The sequence below is a fragment of the Nylanderia fulva genome, unplaced genomic scaffold, assembly GCF_048542155.1.
Source record: "Nylanderia fulva isolate GAGA-0341 unplaced genomic scaffold, ASM4854215v1 Scaffold38, whole genome shotgun sequence".
NCBI classification, from domain to species: domain Eukaryota; kingdom Metazoa; phylum Arthropoda; class Insecta; order Hymenoptera; family Formicidae; genus Nylanderia; species Nylanderia fulva.
Window position 1 is genome coordinate 1,982,834 of NW_028190455.1, and position 24,154 is coordinate 2,006,987.

Consider the following 24,154-nt stretch of genomic DNA (forward strand, 5'->3'; position numbering starts at 1 on the left):
GTACATGATTTCACATCACATAATAGATTTTATCAAAAGAAACAAATTACTGATTTCTTCGTGTCTTTTTTTACATTTTTTATATGATTACTAATATGGAAAAGAGAATATTAACATAAATTGAAAATAAAGAATAAAAGAATTAATAAAAATATTTTATTGTTTATAAATATATAATTCTAAAACTCAAATTTTAAAGTTTGATATTATGAGTCTTCCTTTTTTTAATATTATAGTATAATTCGCGTTTTTCCTTTTCTATTTGACTTACTCTTGGCGTATTACTGCATGGAAAGGGACTTCCAGGTCCATCGTGGTTGCCTAAGCCCGATCCTCCGCCGTCCCCTCCGTGTGGTGATCCTTCGGGACGATGCGGACTTCCACTCGGGCTTTGTCCACCGCCTGCACCCGATTCAGGCCATACATTGAATATATCGTTAAAATCTCCCATTCCTTCCATTCCCTCTGGCATATCGTCGTTTAGAGCGGAGAATAATTCGTCATCTCCTAATTCTGGTACGTTATGTTGTTCTTGAAATGCTGTCTGCGATGACTGAAACAATAACATCAAATGTAATTTTCAACATATCTTTTTTTATAATTCAGTTTTAAATTACAATTGTATCTAAAATTTATATTCGAAATTAAATATGTTTTTATCACTTATTTAATTCTCTGAAACTTGGTTTCCAAAAAGTCATCTATTTTCAATCATTTCGTGCGAAATTTTTATAAAAGAAGTATTAATTTAAATATTAAAGATTTTGTAATTCTCAAAATAAATATTCTTAGCGAGAATATTTTATAATAAACACATATGATACAATTGAACTTGTTTACCTGGGTGGTAGCGGATGTAGGGAAAACAAGTATATGAGTGCACGTGACATCTTGTGGTGTAGATAATTGGCAGTTTACAGATGCCTGACTGAATCTCTCGTCTGGAGTGAATTGATCAGCCATCAATCTGAGAGTAGAGTCCGGTTCGAGCGAGACTAAGCATGCGCTGAGTACGCAAGGTGCCGCTGAAGGATACAAGAGACTACATTGTCCGCATATCTCTTTCAGATGCTTCGAGGCTTTTAAGAGTGCTTTTCTGGAAAGTAACCAACTCCATCCTTTTAATTCGCCATGTCCAATACGTCCGACTCGACCTACGACCAATCTCCATGGTTGTACCTGACATACATAAAAAATATAATTAATACAAAAGAACAGTCAAATAACAAAAGAAAATACATTTTTAACAAGTGTAAAAAGTGTGTCAATGGTTTTATCGAGCAGACTTTTGTATATTTGGAATAATAAGAGTGGTGATAAATAAGTAGACATCCTTTGTATTGTAAATTTTGTACTTACGCCTTGCGACATTACGCTTAATATAAAGTCCATAAGTTTTTGAAGGCCGATGCGCCTAGCTGAAGCTCGCTTTCTTCTCTTCCTATTGGGTATGTCAATGTTAATGGTAGCGGTTTCAAAAATTTCACCCCTGTCGTCGGTCGCGGCTGCCAATAGCCAAGACTGATCCTCGCTCAAGCAATAGCTGAGATAGAGCACCCCGCACTCTTCGGGTCTGGCCATGCCAAATGATTCGGGAGCTTCGCTCTTCGCCCGTAGCGGTGCCAACACGAAGGCCGGTGCGTAGAGCCGATAAGGTGCCTTGTTCCGTTCCTGATGTAGAGTTGCAAGAGTATTACTAAATGACTGAAAACGATTGATACATCATGGGTCTTTAATTTTATGCTACTATCGCGGCGCAAATTGAATAGAAATGCGGATTATCTTCTCAATCACGTCGTGACAAGCGATTTGAGCAATGAAGCTTACGTCTTTACTCTTGAGGAAGATATCTGCAGCGGCGGCAGTACCAAAACCAGTAAGACTTTTTACTGTAGAATTGTGATTCAACAATCGACGCCCTTGCGGGAAGACATTCAACGCTAAGGCTCGCATTTCGTCTTGAATCTTTCGCCTCTCTCGAGCTCGTCCCAATTCCATTATGCTCTCCAAGGATATTATCTAAAAAGCAAATTGATCGCAGTCACGTAAGTAAATTTGCGATGTACAATGTTGCATTCTGAAAAGGCTGATCATAAATGTTAAATTTTTGTTAAATTTTTCAGGAAAATCTCGATTCCTTTAAGCTAATCAATAATTAAATCATTGAATAAATTATCCACATATTTAAAAATAATTTCAATTACATTCTTAGAATGTTATATAAATATTTGCGCGTGTGAAATGTGTACAATTTATGTGCAGAAGTTGACTCTTTCGCGTCTTAAAATCTCACAATATGGATCAGAAATGAACAAATCATTGATTCCTCATCATTAAAATTCTGCATTCGACTATCGGTTATTACCTGGACATGAATATTTGATCTCATATTCTCAGGCATGCTATTGATCGCGGATGAGTAAGCTCTGAGGAGAGCTAAAATGGCGAGTCGTCGTCGATCGGGATCCTCGGTACCGCCTAAGGAGAAAGGTTCGACAAAATAGACAACGATGGCCGGAGGCTCAATCTCCTCCTCGTCCGGACCTGTAGTCGTAGTAATCGGCGTGGTAGTGCTTGTGGTTTGCGAAGTCGGTGTTGTATTGCCGGCTGTAGTAGTAGTGGTCTGATTTGTCGCTGTACTTGTTGAGGAAGGAGTCTCGCTTCGTGGATTCTCCCCTTCTACAAAAGACAATGGGTTATTCTTGTTGACTCTTTTGTCAATGAACAGATATCTTTGTGAAACAGCTGTTGTAAAGAAATTGTCGCGATACAATGTGTCGAAAACATGCAGCTGGTACTTGAATATATTGATAAAAAGATAAAAAAAATTATACCTTGATAAAGATTAAAAACGATCGATCTGCATAATATCGCTAAGTTTATCTCATTAAAGTACGATGAAACGTACCGACAGATTCGGGTTTGATCGTCGTTAATACGTCGGGTGTAGCTGGCATAGTATCGGGAACAGGAATAGTAGATTGTTGCTGCTGTTGCTGCTTGTTGGACGAATCACCGGGATCTAACAAACTACGATCTTGTATAATCTGCGTCAGATATGGAGCTAATCGATGATTGCACACTTGAGCATACAGCCTCAATAATTCGCTTAGGTGATTCTCTCCCAGAAACTTGAACCATTCATCGATTGGTTGTTTTGCGAGTTTCTGCGCGGTTGATTTGCCAACGCGTATGATTCCGTCCCGCAGCTGTTTCGAAATTGGTGTGTGCCTTCCTAGTCGGCAAATCTATGATGAATGAATTAATCTTATTACTTTCTTCTTACAGGAAAGATTGAAAATATCATTTAAAGCAGATAAAAAAAATAACTCGGATATTCATAAAGAGTGAATTATTAAATCAATAATATTATTTATGTAAGATAAATAATACTTGCACGCTTACCTCATATGTACAGGATAGTTCTCGAAAGAATGACTTGACTCTATTAACAATACAGTCGCTGTCGGGTGCGACGACCACGTAGGCGACATCTCTGGGCCCGGCGAACGGTTCCAACGACAACTTTTCCCAGAAGCAGATAGCGTACGGCGACAACGATAGCCAATCACGATCGTATCCGACGACTAGAGCAGGTATCGGTTGTGGCTCGCAGCGATCGTCGGTGCCACGCCCGGCTAAACGATGGAACTGTCGCCATGTGAGGGGTCCGGCGACGGTGTAGGGTGCCTCCCACATGCGGGTCGTACATTTTTTCTGTACCGCGTCCTGGAGCAGCGGCTGCAGCGACCTCATCATACGCACAATATCGCCGCTGCACTGGGGTCCGCGTGCTCTGAGGAACACCCATCGGTGCACACCGTTCACGCGCACAACCCTCTCGTTGTGCGAGCCGTCGAGCTTGCCCTGATCGAGCGCCGCGACACAAACTTCGTTACCATCGTTGAATTCTAGTGTGTTGACCGTCGGCGTTAACGTTGGATAACTCTTCGTGGTGGCGCATATCCTAGCTGCTCGGTACAGACTGCTGGCAGAACTTTGAACAATCAGGCATTGCTCGCGCAATAATTCGAGAACGTTGGGCGATATTACGTCGAGGCCGTCCGGAGTTGTTTTCGCGCCGGGACACGCGGTCGTGGCGAGCAAGCCCTTCTTCTTCTCCGCCGGATCTTCGGCGACGCCTGTGATCTCCATCTCGTCTTCGTAGAACAAACCTGCCCGGTGCGCGAGTCGACGATTCACCACGGCGCTGAAACCGCAACTGCATCTAATCGGATCATCGTCCTGGAAAAGCGCGGAACCCGCCCACGAATTGCTGAGATAAATGCCCGCGTCAGCGCCCTTGATATTGCCCACTACCTTGGGCCCGGCGTTGCAAACGCACAGACTGCAACTGTCGAAATTGTGATCGCGGAAGATGTTGAGTGCCGTGTCGCCTAGGAGAATGTTCACTATAAGAGAATTAGATTCGGGCGCGCGAGCAGGTCCCGGTGTATCCGCTTCGATGCTGTTGAGATTTTTGTTGAGATATGAAGAAGTAGTGGAGGTAGCCGGACTTGGTTGATCGTATGGCGGCGGTGGCGGCCTACCGGGAAGAGTGGCTGCACGGTAGGGTGGCGCTGGACTTGAAGGAGGACACGCTTGCTGCTGTTGGTGTTGTTGCTGCTGTTGCTGCTGCTGCTGCTGTTGTTGTTGTTGTTGCTGCTGCTGCTGTTGTTGTTGTTGTTGCTGCTGCTGCTGCTGTACGGATCCAGGTCTGGTCGGTGGAAGAGATTTGTCCGCCTGATTGGTGGAAGCAGGATTGCACTGCCAGGAAGGTCTGTACACGCAGTGCGATGGCAGTGTGATGGATGGCAGAGATTGGCTAGGCAGATTCGTGAGGGGTGCGTATTTGGAAGAACCGACCATCTTGCAGATAGCTGCCGGCTTGAACACGTATGACCAATCTTCGATCGGCTCCTCCTGTGGAGAGCCCATGTTAGGATAAATGTCGGGCAAGTGTCTGAGTGGACGCGTGGGCATCAGCAGTTCAGTTTGGTCTAGGAGAGGATCGCTCAGCTGGCAAGGCGATGCAACCGGATTATGCTCTAAAGAAGGTGGAGTAGGAAACATCTTGGAGAGCTCTTCCGGTCGTAAAACCGTCACTCCTCGACTGTTGTTCTTGTTCGTACCGTCTATTCTTGTTTCTTCGTGCAATCCACCGGATTTATTCGAGCCCGGCGGCGTTTGTATTTGTAACTGATTCAAATTCTGTAAACATTAAAAAATATACTATATTCATCATCTGCAATCTTTTAAGCATGCTGTCATTATAAAGCCTCGTTTTTTTTTGTTTGTCGTTATAATACAAGACACATTAATTTTAAACTATTTTCAACAGTGCAAATATGTGCGAAATTACCGTTTCGTCACTGGAAGTATCAGCGTCAGAATTGTCAAATATTTGATCTAAATCTTTGTAGGATGGTTGAAGACCCTCACTGGTAAAAAGAGATCCTGGTTTAGACGGATCGTCCCTCTGTCGTCTGAGACCATCGACATTTGTGCCATTCTCTTCACCCGTTGCATCAAATTCGTACGGATCAGTTCTTCTACCGATACATTCAGCCTGACATTGCAAAATATAATATTTGTTAATATCTTGTATGAATATTTTATAAAGCGTAATAGAAGAAATTAGAATGAAATAGACTATCTCTTTAGATATATTTAAATTCGCTTTGCTCCAATGTTTCTTTCTATATACTATCACTTACAACTGCGACAGGTTCTTGTTTAATTTCCAGCTTAGGTGCTTGAAGCTGGGTCGTCTGAGAGTTTATCGGTGGGTATAGAACGTTGCTTCGATTGGTCGGGGGGCCGGTGACGTTTGTGGGCTTGAAACGCTTCACGGGATGATTCAGCCATGCCTCCTGAAGCGAATAATCGTAGAGCCAGGACAAGGGTTGCTCGTCGTCTAAGAGGGCACCCTCGTATTCCCTGGACGCCAAGACCGGTCGTTTCAATATCGGTCCGGGAACCGACGGACTATGCACCTGGTTGTTGCACGCGGAAGAAATGGACTTGGGCCCTTGCGATGGGGTCAGGGGTGGGGCAGTGTTTGTGTGACTGGGTGGCGGTTGCGGACTGAGAGTCGGCATCGTGGGTTCCGCGGGCGGGACCGATGCCGGTTCGGAGTGCGGAGTCAGAAGGGGCGACGGTGCCGGGGAACCTGGTGAGCCGACCGACGGTACCGGTAGACAATCTCCTCCCGTTGGTGGTCCACGCGAATACGAAGGAGGACCGCCCGGTGGTGTACTAGGTGCTTCCGTTCTACTTAGTACCGACCTATTCGATTTTCAAACAGATTTAATACATATGCTTCAAAAGTCTTATATTATAATTGCAATAAACAAAGTTAGTACTCGTGTTGTATGAATGAAAGAAAGTACTAAAAGCAGCATATCTGAGGATAAAAAGGAAGACTAAAATGACAGCAGAAATATGTTAATATTTTTCAAAAAGAGAGAACTAAATTATCCATAATATTTCACATTTGTTTTAAATATATGTATAAATTACGTGTTTATGATATATATCGTTTATATCAGTCTTCCTTATAACTGCGATTACTTTAAAATGATAGAATACTTGAAATTATTTCTTAAATTAGTTATTAAAGATTTTTATTAATTTTAATATATAATTTTTTGAATTAATGATTTTAGCAGCATAATATAAGAGGGATATAAATCATTGAAGAAGAAATATATTCTGCACTTATTGAAATTTAAGACGTGCATGAATATGGATGGAAGCTTGATACAGATATATGTTACAGATGGACCAAAACAAAACCTGAAGTGAAATAAATGCTAGAAATATCATGGGCACAATAGTGACATGCGAAGCAAACACAATTTACTATGTGTGTTACATATATAATCCAAGCAAAATAAATAATCAAATAAAAGAGATATATGTTAGAATGTACTACCAATCATATGTTAAGCTTAGATACAATCTGTTACTACCGAATCATGCGCATGAAAATACTTTTAAGTCGACAAATTACATATGAAAGTTTCTTAAATATGTAAAAATTTCCCTTATTTTAACTTCTATGAAAATAATACATAAATAATAAGTTTATATAAATAATTTATTAAAGAAATATATCGTTTGCATAAATTTGCTATATATCTATTCATTGGTATGTCAAATATACACATCTGTACTTACTAGATATACATCGCATTTAGAACATATGTAAAAAATTGATAAAGCCTTTTAGCGTAGAGAATTCGTAAGATATTAATATAATATTATGAGATCCCATTTACCCAGTGAAGAGTTTTAAATATTTGATGAAATGAGAGATTTGCATAGTTTTACCGTCTCAAGTGTGGAAATATTAGTCTGCCATTCGTCTTTCTTAACGCGCGACTCGATCGCAGTTAAGATGCATGCTTTACACTTTTGCAAAACAATGATTGATAAAATCTGATTAATGCGTTAGATCGTGCATCAGGTCGAGTTATTTGAATAAATTTATATGGTGGAGCTTTCAAAAGCAATGAATCTGGCGTGTGAAGTTATGGGGGATCATTATGATCATATGTAAAACTGGCGTTATTGCAGTGACTAACATAAGAGAAGAAATGACGAAGATGATTCTCTCTCTCTCCCTCTCTCTTTGTATCTCTCGGGACCCAGAAATTACCCACCTGGGGGCATTAGCAGGGACAGAGAGACAAGTGTCCCACTGAGTGGTAGAGCGTCGGTGAAACGGTACGACCCTCCGTCCACCTTTATCTACCCTCTCCCTCTGAATCTGAGAGGAAGCCAGGCTCTTCCAACCCCCGGGGGTCGTACACCTGCAACCGATGTATTTAACATCTTGTTTCTTTTTTGCGAACGCATCTTCTCTATCATTTCATTTTATAGAGTCCTGAAGCAGCAATTGTCATTTTCGTAAAATATATAACATATATGTAAGAGAGACTACTCTAAAATATCAGAATAAAATGAAAAAGGACTTCTTCGAAGAAATATTTAGTGAAAGTTATATCTATAAAGAGATGAGTTATATCTATGACTTATATGTCTTGCCTTTAATACATTATCCTTCTTATTTGAAAATGTGTATTGATGCTTTTTAGGTACTTGAACATTCGTTATACAATCACAAGTTGTAATACAATATTGTTAACTAAAAAATTAACTAAAATTATATTTTTATAGTCTGGCATTTTAAACTAGTCTCTCCCCTGATTAGAACATATAGAAAAATATGTAAATATCGATTAGAAATTGTAGCTAATTTGTCCATTTAAATACTTCAGGATCCTTTTGATTGTAATCACACTGGTATCTTAATAACTTTTGATCTTAAGCAATATTTTTTAGAAGCTCAAATGCAATGCATAATAGTATCGTAATATTTTTTTATTTTGTTATATGACAAATATGTTATTTGTGTCTGAGCTTTTGCTCCAAAATTATAAAGAGAGAAATTTAACAGGCTCATGTGTATGCGTGTATGTGTAGCTTTACAATAATAAATGCATCAACAAGCTGATCACTAAGAATAATTGCATTTGAGTCATCTTCAAAGACTAAATTTTCATGCACACATTACAACAGCCATCATACACTACTATCTGGACTTTAACAATTTGGATATTCTACATTTCTCTATTCTGTGCTATAACATGCAAACAAAAACTATATATGATGGCAAATATTACTATTACTCAACTAATACAATATATGTAGCAAAAATTAAATGTTTACTATTGTATTGCAATATATTGTTAAAAAAGTCGCGATTGGCTTTATATTATATTACATTATGATTGTTTCGAATAATTAAAATAATTTAATAAAATTGTCATATTAATGTAAATATAGTAAACAATTAATTTTTACGGTATATATAATCAAAATCTAAAGAATAGGAATCTAAAGACGGTGTCGTCTCTCACACAATGCGACGTAATCGAAATGTATAATAGAAACGTGGCTTACTTCGAACATGAACAGGTACAGGAAGACTTTTGCGTCGGTTCCACAAACGTCCAGGTTTCGGGTTCCGTGGAAGATTCTGTTTTGGAAGCGGACACTGGCGAACTCAAAGTACATTCTGCCCACACGCGTTCTGGCAATTCGGTAGCTGCGCTTAATTCTTGTTGCGTTAAAAGAGGTCGTTCACAAGCGACGGGACTGCTCGGCGGTGAGAGAGGAGTTTCGGGTGGCGTATCATCCATATCCGTAACCAGGACGTAACAAGAAGGATAACGCATGCGCACGCCACCGACGAGGACCTCCACGAGGGGCGGAAGCCCGGTCTCCGGATTGCTGCCGGTACTGATCGGATAGAAGTGTTTCCATTCTTCAAGAAGTTGACTGTCCATACGGCTCACTTGACCCGTCAAGGTGCCCGCCAATCCGTAAGGAGCCAGGATTACTGCGAAGCAGAAAGTAAGAGGGAACGTTAATACACCGCTGATGAATCAAAGCGATCTAATTATGTCAACTAACGACACTTACCCTTGACACCGGATTGAGAGGTTTGGGTACGTTGTAGACATGTCTTTGTAAGATGTCGCACCGCAGGATGCTGCCTAACATCCACACTTGCGCATACAGTACTTTCTCCGTGGACAAAGAATGCAAACGAGAACGACAGGTGGCTGCTGCAAAAGCAATCAACACATGAGAAAAATTTTAATATGTATTTCAGAATTTTGCTGTACTCGGCGTCACATGTGCAACGAGCGATAAAAGCAATATTCGTGACCTGCGGCGCAGGTCCTATCTATCTAGATTGTTGTTCCCAAATCAGAGATATATGTATTTTTTAGTATTATATATAATTTGTTTTTTATTTTACATTGAAGCTCTTTTGCGTGTTAAACACTTATGAAACTATCAGACACATTTCTGAGTTATGACGCATGAATATCTAGATACGTTCCGTGTGTCACGAATATACCTGGTTTCATGTAATAAAGTATATATACCAATATAAAGTATGATATATTGAGTATACTTTTCTCTCCTTTTACTCAAGGAAATATTACATATTTCCGAAATAAAAAAAAGCATAATAAATAAAATATTTCTCAATATTTATTGAAATGTTAGAGATGTTAAGCAAACGTACCTGCTGCAACGGTGTTTCTCGTAGCCATTATAAGGTTGCACAAACCACTTTCCTAAACGAACGAAGTCACGGGATAGCAAACACCGTTCGATCAAGTTATGCAGAGCCTTGAAAAGAAGTGACCGGCATTCGTACGACAATCCGCTTTCCCAAGAACCCTGCTCACTTTCTGTAACGATAATAAACAGTAAGATTGTAAAAAAAGAAGAAAGACAAAAAAGAAGAAAGAAAGAAAAAGAAAGGCCACTCTTCGGATTGAGTTATGACGTTATGCTCTTTGTACAACGAACAACGCTAAAAGGAACTAGAGTATTCTAATGCGCGCTTCGTACGGACGATCGATTTCTAAAAATACGCAGAAATACGCGGTTACGCTGGTTACTGCTGTTCTAATTAAGCGGGAAGAAACCGGATGTGTCGTCGTCTTTCAACGCCGCAAAAGTACATTGTACATTTCCGCGCGGCGATTACATATTTAATTATCAGGGGGAGTCCTTATTAATTAAATACACGATATAGAGGCGAAATGAAATCCGGTTCCGGGTAAATATTCGTCGAACGAGCGCGCGCATCCAAATAATGGCAAAATTTAGTGTGAAAGTAACGCGGGATTCGCGTATAAAATCACGGCGCGAATCGCGCCGCGCCGCGCCGGTGAGCGTTTCGCGGAAGGCAGAAGAGAAGTTGACCGAGAAAACTGAAAAGTTCTAGAATCCCGAGTCTCGCTAGCTCGGGCTAGCTTTCCCCTGATTTTATTCTCACGCGAACGCTTCGAAACGCGAAGAAACATGAGTTTACGCCTGCCAACAGCACGTTTCGTTATATTGTTAGATTCCGCTCAAAATTTACACAAGATCTCTGTCTCTCTTTCTCTCTCTTGAAAGATACACGCAGTATTTTTTCCCAAATTATATAATATAAAATTATATATATAATATATATAAATATTATATAAAGAAATATATAATAAAAATAAATAAAAAAATATATATAATAAATATATAATAAAATTATATAATATAAAATGTAATACAGAATTATAAATAATATAGAAAGTATACAAATAATTCAATGCGCATAATTTGTCTATAAAGTGAGAAATTTGAATGATCGCGATATGACTCGACAGTCTTATGCACAGCAACCGCGTTTCTGCACCGCGTACATCGTTGAGAATCACTGGGTAGGAGAGAACACGTGTTCTGTCGATCGATATGACTGGAGCCTGAGGGAGTTGCATCTCTCATGGACCACTAGCCGCGGTGGTCTCGTTGCAGCTTGCGTCTCCCAAAATCCCTATATTCATCGAGAAACAGTATCTTTGTCTTACGTGCAACACAAATAATATATACATCAATTCTTAAAAGCAAAGCGTAATTTTTTTTCTATACATCGAGAGATTATTCGCTACACGTGTAATTTTCTGATAATCTATTCCGATATAATGACGAGTTACAATTATGTTATCTCTCGCTAGGATTACGTAAACTAATAATATTCTCCCCTTGCGAAAAAAAAAAAAATCGTTATCCGATAAGAGACGCGCGCACGACATAGACAAAGCTTATCAGAAACCTGTACACGAGCCTGTTCCGGCGATCAGCTTTGATTCTACAGCGACAGCTAGAGAGAGAGAAAGAGAGAGAGAGAGAGCCGTCGACCTCATCGCGATGCTATACGTTTTTAATCTTAACGGTTCGGCCGGTTAGTCGTCGTTTTGCAATTGGTGCACTCCGGCGCAGCGCGCGGCGCGATGCACACAACACGGTGGATCTATACGTTGCGCGCTGCAACGAGTTGCAGACAAGTGCATGGTTCAGCGACCCCGTGTCGAGAAACGCCGCCGGGGCCTCTGGTCCGGCGCGGCTCGAACAACGTTGGTCCGTTGCACGGCGTTGCACCGGCGCTGCAACGCAACCTTTTCGAGCAAAAGCACAGAGGGAAGAGATCATCTCCTCGGACCAGGACATCAGAGTACTCTAAAAGTGTTCGGAATCGATGCGCCAGTAAGAGTTGTAGTGTACATATATGTAAGAAAAATTAAACGTTCGATTTTCTTTATTTGTGTTTCATCTGTCAAATCAATCGTTCATTACTCAAGTTTTTTCGTATCTGTCGGCTTGACACTACGCAGACGTCTTCGAGACGCAGACATCATCCTGCTCCGATTTTTTTTCAGTATGACATAAATATATCGCTTTTACTGTATGAAAAAATTTTGAATATAGAAATGTGTTCGAAATAGCTTTAAACAAATAAAGATTGAATTTGACGCAGCAGCTCATATTATAATAAAAATAAATATACAAAATGTAATATATAATAAAATATATAAGAAAGTATAAAAGTATATAACAAAAAAAATGGTTTGTGGGTCAAAAATAACTGTAGTTGTGATAATTTTTTGTATAATTCATGAGATAAGCGCATATTTATCCACGTTGCCGATTATCGCGATAATTAGAACTAAGGCGAGTTTCACCTTCAATCGTGTTAGTCTTTTTTTTTCGTAGATTTTAACGCGTTGTTGTTTCCGGATATCGATGGAAAAAGATACATATTTTACATACGTATGTAAGTAATACCTTGTACATACACCCATCAAGAGCGCGTTTACAAATCCACTAATGCAACGCGGTCCCTTCGTGTCTCTTACGTGTCGAAACTTCCTCTTGGAAAGTACGTAATAAAAGTTAGCTTAGTCACGGTTTCCTTGCCGGCGTTAGGTAAAGCACCGTACAACGGCGTATAAACACCGCGTAATTGCTACTTCCAAGTCCTACGTAGACGATATACCGCAATATCGCGCCTTAATTATTATGAATTTAGACTATCGAGAGAGCTCGCTTCCCACCACTCCTCCTCTCGTCGACGAAATATAACAATTCCTTGCTCTGGATCGATTATCAATTTTATTCATCCAATTCTTCAAGATACGATAGCCTACTTATTATGCTAATAAGATAAGAATCGACTTGCCTTGGACAATGCTTTGGAATAAACAAATTATACAGAGAGAATTTGCTCTGAAAATTTACCCTGAAGAATACCCATGGTAATCGTGGGATTATAAAATTCATAGTGTACATCAGTAAAATTAATCGAACTTATTTTATATCTTATTGTGGTAGATATTAATATTTTCTATTGTGGTAATCAGAGAAACTCTTACAAAATTTTTCCAATATCATATTGTACATAGAAAAATTAATCAAACATATTTGACATCTTACTGCGGTAGATATTAAATTTATTTTCTATTGTAGTAATCAGAGAAACTCTCATAAAATTCTTCCAATACCACGATTTTCAGGGTAAAGATGTCCAAGAGAAAATCCATTCTCTCTGCGTACGAAATAAAATAAATTAAAAAAAAATTAGCACGCGTATAATCTAACGAGCTGTTCCCAGGCTCGACTTCCGGAATAAAACGCGTTTCCGGGGAGAGAAAGGCGGAGGGGAGACGCTTCTATACTCACCGCAGGCGATGAGCTCCGGCGATACCAGGCCGGAGAGATCGGGTTCCTCGCCGTACCAGAAGATCCAGAGCTCCTTGGCGGCGGTGAGGGAGAGCGGCGGGGGCGCGGGCGAGGGCGCGATGCCCAGGTCGAAGATGCCAGCCCCGGGCGCCGAAGCGGCGGTGGCAGCGGCCGCCGGGCCGGCGGTGGCCGGCGTGGCGGCCACTCGTCGCCACACGCACAGAATGTCACCAGCTAAACATCGCGAGAAACTCGACAGCACCGGGTCCTCGAGCGGAGTACCGCCGAATCCGCCTGCCACTTCGCCCCACACGAGCTTTCTCCATTTTATGCCGCAGAGGGATGTCTGGAAAAACAGAGAGACGTTAGGCTATTGTCATTTCATCGTCGTCTAATGTTGACTTCATCAGCTGATTCGATTTCAGAATTGCCAATTTTAAAGCTGATCGCGCGTCTTTGAATTCTCACAAATTCTTTTATTATTTAATCTTTTTATTTTGTATGGCAAGAATGGATTAGAAAACGACTTGAGACGGTTTTTGAAGTTTCTTGGCAATTCTTATGACAGGTTTAATCAGCTGATGGAATTTCAGAATTGCCAATTTCAAAGCTGATCGTCTTTGAATTCTCACAAATTCTTTTATTATTTAATCTTTTTATTTTGTATGGCAAGAATGGATTAGAAAACGACTTGAGACGGTTTTTGAAGTTTCTTGGCAATTCTTATGACAGGTTTAATCAGCTGATTCAATTTCAGAATTGCCAATTTCAAAGCTGATCGTCTTTGAATTCTCACAAATTCTTTTATTATTTAATCTTTTTATTTTGTATGGCAAGAATGGATTAGAAAACGACTTGAGACGGTTTTTGAAGTTTCTTGGCAATTCTTATGACAGGTTTAATCAGCTGATGGAATTTCAGAATTGCCAATTTCAAAGCTGATCGTCTTTGAATTCTCACAAATTCTTTTATTATTTAATCTTTTTATTTTGTATGGCAAGAATGGATTAGAAAACGACTTGAGACGGTTTTTGAAGTTTCTTGGCAATTCTTATGACAGGTTTAATCAGCTGATGGAATTTCAGAATTGCCAATTTCAAAGCTGATCGTCTTTGAATTCTCACAAATTCTTTTATTATTTAATCTTTTTATTTTGTATGGCAAGAATGGATTAAAAAACGACTTGAGACGGTTTTTGAAGTTTCTTGGCAATTCTTATGACAGGTTTAATCAGCTGATGGAATTTCAGAATTGCCAATTTCAAAGCTGATCGTCTTTGAATTCTCACAAATTCTTTTATTATTTAATCTTTTTATTTTGTATGGCAAGAATGGATTAGAAAACGACTTGAGACGGTTTTTGAAGTTTCTTGGCAATTCTTATGACAGGTTTAATCAGCTGATTCAATTTCAGAATTGCCAATTTCAAAGCTGATCGTCTTTGAATTCTCACAAATTCTTTTATTATTTAATCTTTTTATTTTGTATGGCAAGAATGGATTAGAAAACGACTTGAGACGGTTTTTGAAGTTTCTTGGCAATTCTTATGACAGGTTTAATCAGCTGATTCAATTTCAGAATTGCCAATTTCAAAGCTGATCATCTTTGAACATTCTCACAAATTCTTTTATTTAATCTTTTTATTTTGTACTATACTATAACGAGAATGAATTAGAAATGACGACTTGAGATAATGTTTGAAATCTTAGAAATTCTGATGATAGATTCAGCTGATTATTAAGTTAATTTAGTTTTCCCCCCAGGAAATGGGGAAACTGGTCCTAAGAATCTTGAATAATAAATGAAATCGCATATTTGTTTATTAACAATGACGCGAAACAAAGAAGGGATACATATTGGATGGATTATTTCAATGGATTGTTAAAACTCTATTTAGCCATTCCATTGTTACTTTTAATTAACATGAAGTTTCTCATACAATCGATTCGATTTGCGGAAAATATCGAGAGAAATGTGAATGCAAAGAATCACAGATATTTTACCACCTATGGTCAAATAAAAGATAACATTAACCGTGACCGGTTGGCAGCTTGATAATGCGAACAAAGATGTTAAATCGCACGATAATAAATTATCCTTTGAACGCGGCAAAACGTGCATTACCCAGTAAAATACATATATGTATAGCGTATTCGCACGGTTTCTTGATCGCCGAGAAAGCAACATCGTGTCGGTCCTTGACCTTACGGTAGTGTTTCTATTTGTCACGCGATGTGACAAATCGGTAATTTATTCAAACATATGTTTTATATATATATATATATATATATAATAGTAGTGTTTGCGATGGTTTCAGCAAATAATTAGGCATGCGCAAGGGCTAATTGCTCGATTGATTAATCCATTTCAAGTTGTTCCACCCAACATACTCTTCCGATCCATCTATCCACACATTTCGATCCTATATTATTAAAAGCGATTTGACCTTATAAAATATTCAATATCCCGTTGACATTACATCACTCGACTTTAATCGATACATCATAGTAAAAATAGAAACTGTTCGTAGCAAGACAAAATTTCTTGCAAAAATTATTACATTCTAGATAAAATTCTTTGAGAGTGGGATAACGTGTCAACCGCTCTTCGACAACTTTCTCTGCGACCATGGATTTTATATTTCGAGATGACCGTTCATTTCACTTTTCACTTTTCTTCCTACGCATTATTTATCGACGTTTTCTTTTTCGAAAATCAATGTTTTCCTTCGGTGTTTTCGCACATTTATAATTTAGCTTTATACCCCGAAGAGAGACCAAAGTGAAAATTGAAATGTCGGCGTGCAGAGTTATCGGTACTTGAAATAATTGCCATTCCACACAGAGAATTTTCTCTTAGAATTTACTCTGAAAATTATCACAATCCTGGGACATTATTTTATAAGAATTTCTCTGATTAATACTTAGTACAATGAAAAATATATTAATATCTACCACAATAAAATGTTTGATTAATTTTATGTATATTTTATTGTGGTAAATATTAATCAGAGAAAGTCTTAAAAAATTCTTTCAATTGTCCCGTGATTTTCAGAGTAAATTTCAAGAGAAAATTCCGTATAGATTCACATATTCGCATTCAGACATCTCACTTCACTTTACGCTTTAACATAAGAGAAAGAGAAGTCCATTAATTATTTGTAGTATAATATGATGCGAAATACGTCGGCACGCCCCGATATTTTTTTCGTACTAAAAATAACATACGTGTAGGAATCGATATCGCAACATATATAAGGTCAAAGCCGCGATCCAGATTCGCTGGTATTTATCGCGTTGCATTGATGGAAAATCGCCTTATCTTCGTTAACAGGAGAGAGAGCGAGAGAAAGGGAGAGAGGGAGTCCATTCACCCCGATTTGGTATCTTCATCGTACCTGATTCGCGCGCTTTCCGCCGAGATTAGGTCTCTCGTCGCGCGGACAACGGCGAATCATCGACGGGCATCCGCGGAGTCGATCATACGCACGCGTGCGCGACGCATTTCGCGCCTCGTTCCGAGAGATGCGCGCGCGTAAACTCGGACGATTTCACGACAAAGCGACGACAAAATAACGTTTAAGAAACACGCACGCGAGAGCAAAATGTAATACAAATATATACATATCCAAATTTCTCTCCTTCTCGAATTCACCCTGAAAATCATGATAATCGTGGGACAGTATGGAAAAATTTTAATTATAAGTGTCTCTCATCTGATTAATATTTACCATAATAATATTAATGTAAGATGTCAAATATAAAATTCTTCCACTATCATATTGTCTCACGATTAGTATACGATTTTCACGGTAAATTCTAAGAGGAAAGTCTGTGTATCAAAATTCGATTATTTTTTCGATCACTTGGAGAATTATTTCATCTCGTCGCAGCTTCCAGTGCATAATTGATTCAACATGTTTCTGTACAAAGAATTTTCTCTTAGGATTTACCCGGAAAATCATGATAATCGCGGGATAATATAGTATTGAAAGATTTTTAATAAGTGTCTCTTATCTGATTAATATTTACCATAAAACATATTAATAAGATATCAAATACAAAATACAAAATTCTTCCAATATCATATATTGTCCCACGATTATCATGATTTTCGTAGGGTAAATTCTAAGAGAAAATTCTCTCTGTGTATCAAAATTTGATCGAATATTTTTCCGATCACTTGGAGAATTATTTCATCACGTTGCAGCTTCCAGCGCGCAATTATAATATGCATCTACACAAGGAAAGAATTTTCTCCTAGAATTTACCATAAAAATTACGAGGGACAATATGGTATTGGAAGAATTTTATAAAAGTTTCTCTGATTAATAATATTCAGGCACCACAGTAAAAAAATATTAATATATACATAGTAAAATTAATCGAACATGTTTCATATCTTATTACGATAGATATTAATACTTTTCATTGTAGTAAATACTTCAAAAATTCAATATTGCCATCATGATTTTCAGGGAAAATTCCAACAATAAATTCTCTCTGTGTATGATCACGCGTGCAACCTATGTCATATCATATATGTGCATAATCGTATATACAAAAATTTGCAGCTCAGTTGCAGTGCCTTCTACGGTTTAAGTACGGTCAAATTCAATATGTACATTCTGGGAAATGATGGTGGTTGTCGCGCGACGCCATTGCCGATGCATTCGTGGGCTCGGGCCGCTTTGAAGAGAGATGTAAACGCGCGCACGCGCGCACAATCGCGGAGTGGGCGCGCGCCGGCGGTCCAATCGGTGCCAGGCGTCTTCTTACGTCAGAGAACCAGCTGACATAATCGGAACGATTCAAATGTATGTACAACACGGTCAGGTAATAAGGGAATCTTGGGGATCGTAATCGGCGAGCATTAACATCAAAGGCATTTTGTATTACAAGAGCGCGCAGTTCTGTGAATAAAATGAGATGTGCATATGGAGATCTTATCTTTATACGCAATGCTCCTATATCAATAGATTCAATAGATAAAACGATCGTTTTTTATAAACTCACTATTAAATTTATTTCAAATAATTTGTCTAAACTCGAGAGCTCTTGTATAACCTTTTTGCAATTTATTTTGGTTAGAAAAAGTATAATAATAACAGCAATAAAATAATAAAGCTGGATAAAATAACACGCGTCGATTGTTTGACGATGAAATAAAGAGAGGAGAACGTGAGCGCTCTCCGCATTGACTCGGTCATATATATTTTCGCTAGCGGATGTGTTAAGTTTCGTCGAAACGCGACGACCGATCGATAGGAATTTCCTCCGAAAATCGAGGGCATCGCCTTTGGGGACGATTGCGCCTGTCAGTGACTGGGCCAGGATAGCTTCGCGTCGAAGGGACATTTCGCGATTATATCATTTCTCGTACTTCTCGAAGGCGGCAAAAAATATCTATATCCAAAAAAATCGTCATTAAAATTATCGTCACAAAATCAGATTTTCTTTAACAAAATGAATATCAACGCAAACGATACTAATTAATCGATCTCTAAAGACCCGAAAGCCTCGCGAATGACAGAAGGATCTCGGACGCCGATTACGCGGGCTACCTCTCGCGCCTCGTGTCCCCTCGTGGCGAGAGGAGAGTAGCATCTCCTTCTCGAGAGTGCGTGGTACGCGGCGGCCGAGCCTCGTGGAGGCGTAACGATCGGTCGATACGCTCCGCGCCTTCCGCGGAGAGGACGAGCACGGCATATCGCACATCGTCGGAAGGTAGGGACGTCGCCCGCGTAGTGGCGCCTGTTACACACCTATATATTCATACACACAGGGATATGCATATATACATATGCATGTGTACGTGTACCATCACGGTGGCGAGACAAAATATTCGCGCACCGACCGCTCCGACGAGAGAGAAGGAAGAGAGAGAGAGAGAGAGAGAGAACCGAAGGCGCCCTGTAACGCTACGGGGCTGTCAAGCCCGCTGATCAATACAAGCAAGGCGACGTGCAAGGCCGCCCGCGTGGGCTCGCGCGTTCGACTCGACTCGACTCGGGGAACCCCCATATTCCCTCGAACCATCCGTCCACGCGCGCCACCGTGCCCTCTTCCTCTCTGCTTCTCCATCTACCGACCAGCCTCCACCTCTCTCGATATTCCTCCTGTATATGCTCGTTCCTCTCCCTGTACCTTTTTCTCGCGCGTCCACGGGAAGATCCGGCCGATGGTCAACATGTCGCGCGAGATTCGCATTCTAAACCTGCGTTATGGGATAATTTAGGGGATACGTCTCGAGTATGCGAGACATTTTCGATGTAAACAATACATCTGTGAGCTTTGTATAGGATGCACAGAGAGAATTTTCTCTTAGAATTTTTCTCTATTTAACATTTACCACAATAGAAATATTAATATCTATCGTAATAAGGTATAAAATATGTTCGATCGATTTTATTATGTATACATATTAATATTTTTTATTGTGGTAAATATTAGTCAGAGAAATCCTTATAAGATTCTTCCACATTGTCCCACAATTACCATGATTTTCAAGGTAAATTCCAAGAGAAAATTCTCTCCGTGTAGAATTACAAGATTATGTTTGTTCTAGACTCTCTAGAAAAAAAACGAGTGTATATCAAAGTGTCTATTAAAAAGAAAAGAAAACGAGTCAATTATCAATGCGAATAGTCTCTAAAACGTTGCGAAGATGATCGCGCGTAAATTTATGCGCGTAACGTGGTAATTTATTGCGCGGTATCGCACACAAACCGCAATTCCGGCCGAGCGGAAAATTAACAGGTATATATCATTATCGGCAATGATAAAGCACGGAGAGCAAAGGAAAAGAAAAAAAAAAAAATGGCGCGCAGCGAAGAAAGAGAGAGTCTTGCTCGATTAAAATATCTCTCAATATGACATATTATCGATGTGGGGTATCCCGCATTCTATTTTTATTGCGCTGCAACGTATTTACGGTACTCTCGGAGAGCATTCCTCTGCCCGCTGCTATAGGTTCCCATTTCTGTTACTGCCCTCCTTACGCCCGCCGCCGTTAAAGCCGCACGAACGTTACGTCGCGTGCGTGTGCGTAACGAGGCAGAATTCTCGCGATCGAACCGCTCGCTCGAAAGTAGATTCACGGATTCTCGCTACACAACCGCGAGCCTTAGCGAGCCTGGCCTGCCACGGTAGATTCCCGCACTTGACGTTCTTCAGTTTCTATACAGGGTGTCCCGGACGTCTTTCGTCCGGAAGGTCCTCGAATTCTTTCAGTTTTCCTTTCCCGATTCAAACTCGACCGATACATATATACATATAGAAACTCGCCTCGTTATCGTATTTAGATATCGAGATATCTTCCACCTTGAATTTATTTCCATTCCCAGGCTGATAAGTACGTCGGAACGTCCCGGTATCAAGGGCGTAGGACGATATAAAAGAAAGGCTGTACAATAATTAACATTGAAAATGGGTTGGGCGTTACCTGTGCAAAGGTGCGCTCGGTGAAGCCGAGGTTGCTCGATACTGGATGTTGGAGACCCCAACATGATGTTCGAAGACGACGAGCGAGTTTTCCGCGGGCAAAAAGCTCTTTCTTTATCGCGGGCAGAATTTTTTTTTTTAGAATCTATCCTGAAAATCATGATAATCGTGGGACAATATGATAATTTTATCTCTTTGATTAATATTTAGGTACCACAGTGAAAAATATTAATATGTACATAGTAAAGTTAATCGAACATATTTTACATCTTATTGTGGTAGATGTTAATAACATTTTGTGGTAAGTAATCAGAGAAACTCTTATAAAATTGACTCTCATGACCAGTTTATTTTGAATTTATATTTACACACGAGTCTTTAATTCGTATTATCTTATCAAATATTTCCAATCTTATTCCACACAATATCATAAGTTTCAGGATTAAATTCTAAGAGAAAATTCTATGTATACGTACATTTTAAAAAATGTGTTAACTTGATTAAACCTTTCAATTAAATATTATTTTGTTAATGGAACCTATAAAAATATTTAAATTAAGTATAACATTAAAATTAACAAAACGTATATTTAATTTAAATACTAATATATGTTGATTTAACAAAATAGTAATTTAGTTGAAAGGTTTGGTCGAGTTAACAAATATTTTTTTCAGTGCATCGCTGCGCTTTTTTTATCGGATCATCTGATGCGCAGCTTTATGCAACTCCAATTCTTTCGCAAGAGAGAACTTCTCGGAGCAAAAATCAGGATTATCCCTTGCCACCCGGGACAGAAATTTTTCCAAATCGTTGACAAAGAAGGAATTCTCACCTCAAAGTTATTCCATTGTACGAAAGATTATATAGATAAACTACTGTATTGACTGCTTTCGGGGAGAGAAAAACGACGTTTTTCGGAGCACTCAATGACATTTCCAAGTACGATGACGCGATTATTACGTTCAGTGAAGCGTAACAATTACTCGACGATACGAACGAGTCGCTCGCTAACTAATAGAAGTAAAGGCGAACTAGTGAAGTTTAGAACGGAGAGAGGTTAAATAAGTCGATGATCTTTGACCGAGAGAGAAAACAGATCATCTCGATGCTGTAACAATAGATTTCGTTTGTGGTCGCGCGACTATTTGGCTCTAGTCAATTGATTTTTGATACAAAGCTTAGGGATTTTTTAAATTTTTATTTATTCCTCGTGAATTTTATATAAGTATACCCTATTCTTCCTCTTTATTTTCAATCGCACACTGAAAAAAAGCTATTGATTTCAAATAAATATCTATCTCAATAGTGCCATTAACATCATTTGTTTGAAACTAATAATATTGATTTGCCGTGAAAAAATACTTATTTGATATATAAGAAATCCTTTTTCTAAACAGATGTATATTTGTTTCAAACAAATGCATATGTTAATGGCACTATTAAAATGAGAAAATAACAATAAACTTAATAATGATTTATCTTGTATAAATACATAAAAATGTGAATGGGATACTATAAAATTATTTTTTAAACGCATTTACACAAGAGCGTGGAACTGAAAAGATTATGGGGGAAATGTATCCTTTTCAAATGCGTTCATATATGTACATATATATTTTCAATACGCGGTCATTGTAAATTTCCATTCTATATCAGTAAACTGGTTACGACTAACTCGAAATTCACTCCGTTTATCCCGTAAAACCGCAGAGTATTCGCCGCAAGAGGCTTACATTATGCACCGTGCGTCATTAGTAATGTCAGCTTTTATTCCATACTGTTCTTTTCATGTACGAGCACCGCTACGAAAGATGCTTGAATGCCTCACCTTGAAGATCAGGCTGCTAACCGCAGCTTTCTTTTCGAAAAGGAGACGCGCATCCTTCGCGAGAATTTAAAAAAAAAAAAATATGCAACTATACGCAAAACTCCTTTCCCTACGGAAGAATGGGACGTCTATATAATTTACGGCGACGTGGGCGAAATGCATGTTAGAATGCAATAGTCGTAATGCAATAGTCTTGTTCAGATTTCGCAATTTTGCGATATCTAGCAACATCGATATATATCTGATATATTTACGCTTAATATTCAAAGTGTATATACCAAATATTATTAATATTTATTAAAATCAATGTAACTTGGAAACACTATTCGTGCATAAAACGCATGTATATGCATGCGGCTATGTAACGAACACGCCGATTATGAATATGCATTTGTAAGTGCTAACAGATACTTGTTTACGAAATGTTTATGAAATCAGTATCGTAAAATTGTTAAAATTTGCGATTTACATGCTCAAGCGTTCTGTAGTCTTTACAGAGAGCTTTTTTCTAAGGTTCGCGACCTAATTTCCTAAGGAAAGCAATCTTGAATATATCAATTTTGTCATTAATTAAATATTCTGAAAATTGAAAAGTGCAAAGAAAAATTTAATAAGCAAATCATTAGAAACATTTTGTGAATAAAACATCGATTAATTTTACTATGTATATATCAATATTTTATATTGTGGTAAATATTAATCAGAGAAATTCCTATAACATTTTTTCCAATACCTTATTATCCTATGATTATATCACGATATTCAGAGTAAATTCTAAAAGAAAATTCTCTCTGTGTAGAGAAAGCAATCTTGTATTTTGTCATTAATTAAATATTCTAAAAAAATTGAAAACGTGCGAAGGAAAATTTAATAAATAAATCTTCATTAAAACATTTTGTGAATGATACATTCGAATACTAAATTGATGGGTTTATACATAGAGAATTTTTTCTTAAAATTTACCTTGAAAAAATTCATATTTATCACAATGAAAAATATTAATATCTACAACAATAAGATATAAAATACGTTCGATTAATTGCATTATTAATATTTTTTATTGTGATAAACATTAATCAGAGAAATTTAAAAAAAATTCTTCCAATTGTCCCATGATTTTCAGAGTAAATTCTCTATACGAGAAAATTCTCTCCGTGTAGGGAAAGCAATCTTGTCTATGATAAAATATTGCGAAAAAACTTGCAAAAGTGCAAAAGAAAATTTAATAAGGAACAAATTGATGAAAAACAAAAACACTTGGCGAAGGCTACATCTAAATATTAAATCGTTGGACTTAA

At 38.5% G+C, this 24,154-nt stretch overlaps 1 protein-coding gene across 3 annotated transcripts in view; it reads right to left on the minus strand.

Annotated features, from left to right (window-relative positions):
- Positions 1-24,154, minus strand: part of skd (mediator complex subunit skuld) — a 37,053-nt gene that overhangs the window by 4,690 nt on the left and 8,209 nt on the right. Inside the window, exons 2-15 of one of the 3 annotated variants that reach the window (XM_029303207.2) lie at positions 13,588-13,933; positions 10,109-10,277; positions 9,493-9,638; positions 8,971-9,409; positions 7,668-7,817; positions 5,718-6,288; positions 5,363-5,569; positions 3,406-5,211; positions 2,909-3,248; positions 2,366-2,679; positions 1,828-2,019; positions 1,360-1,704; positions 841-1,179; positions 272-553 (exon numbers count right to left, since the gene is read on the minus strand). In XM_029303207.2, the coding sequence (XP_029159040.2) occupies positions 272-553; positions 841-1,179; positions 1,360-1,704; positions 1,828-2,019; positions 2,366-2,679; positions 2,909-3,248; positions 3,406-5,211; positions 5,363-5,569; positions 5,718-6,288; positions 7,668-7,817; positions 8,971-9,409; positions 9,493-9,638; positions 10,109-10,277; positions 13,588-13,933 (5,646 nt within the window). The remainder of the gene's footprint in view (positions 1-271; positions 554-840; positions 1,180-1,359; positions 1,705-1,827; positions 2,020-2,365; positions 2,680-2,908; positions 3,249-3,405; positions 5,212-5,362; positions 5,570-5,717; positions 6,289-7,667; positions 7,818-8,970; positions 9,410-9,492; positions 9,639-10,108; positions 10,278-13,587; positions 13,934-24,154) is intronic. The other 2 variants (XM_029303215.2, XM_029303221.2) reach the window with 2 other exon arrangements.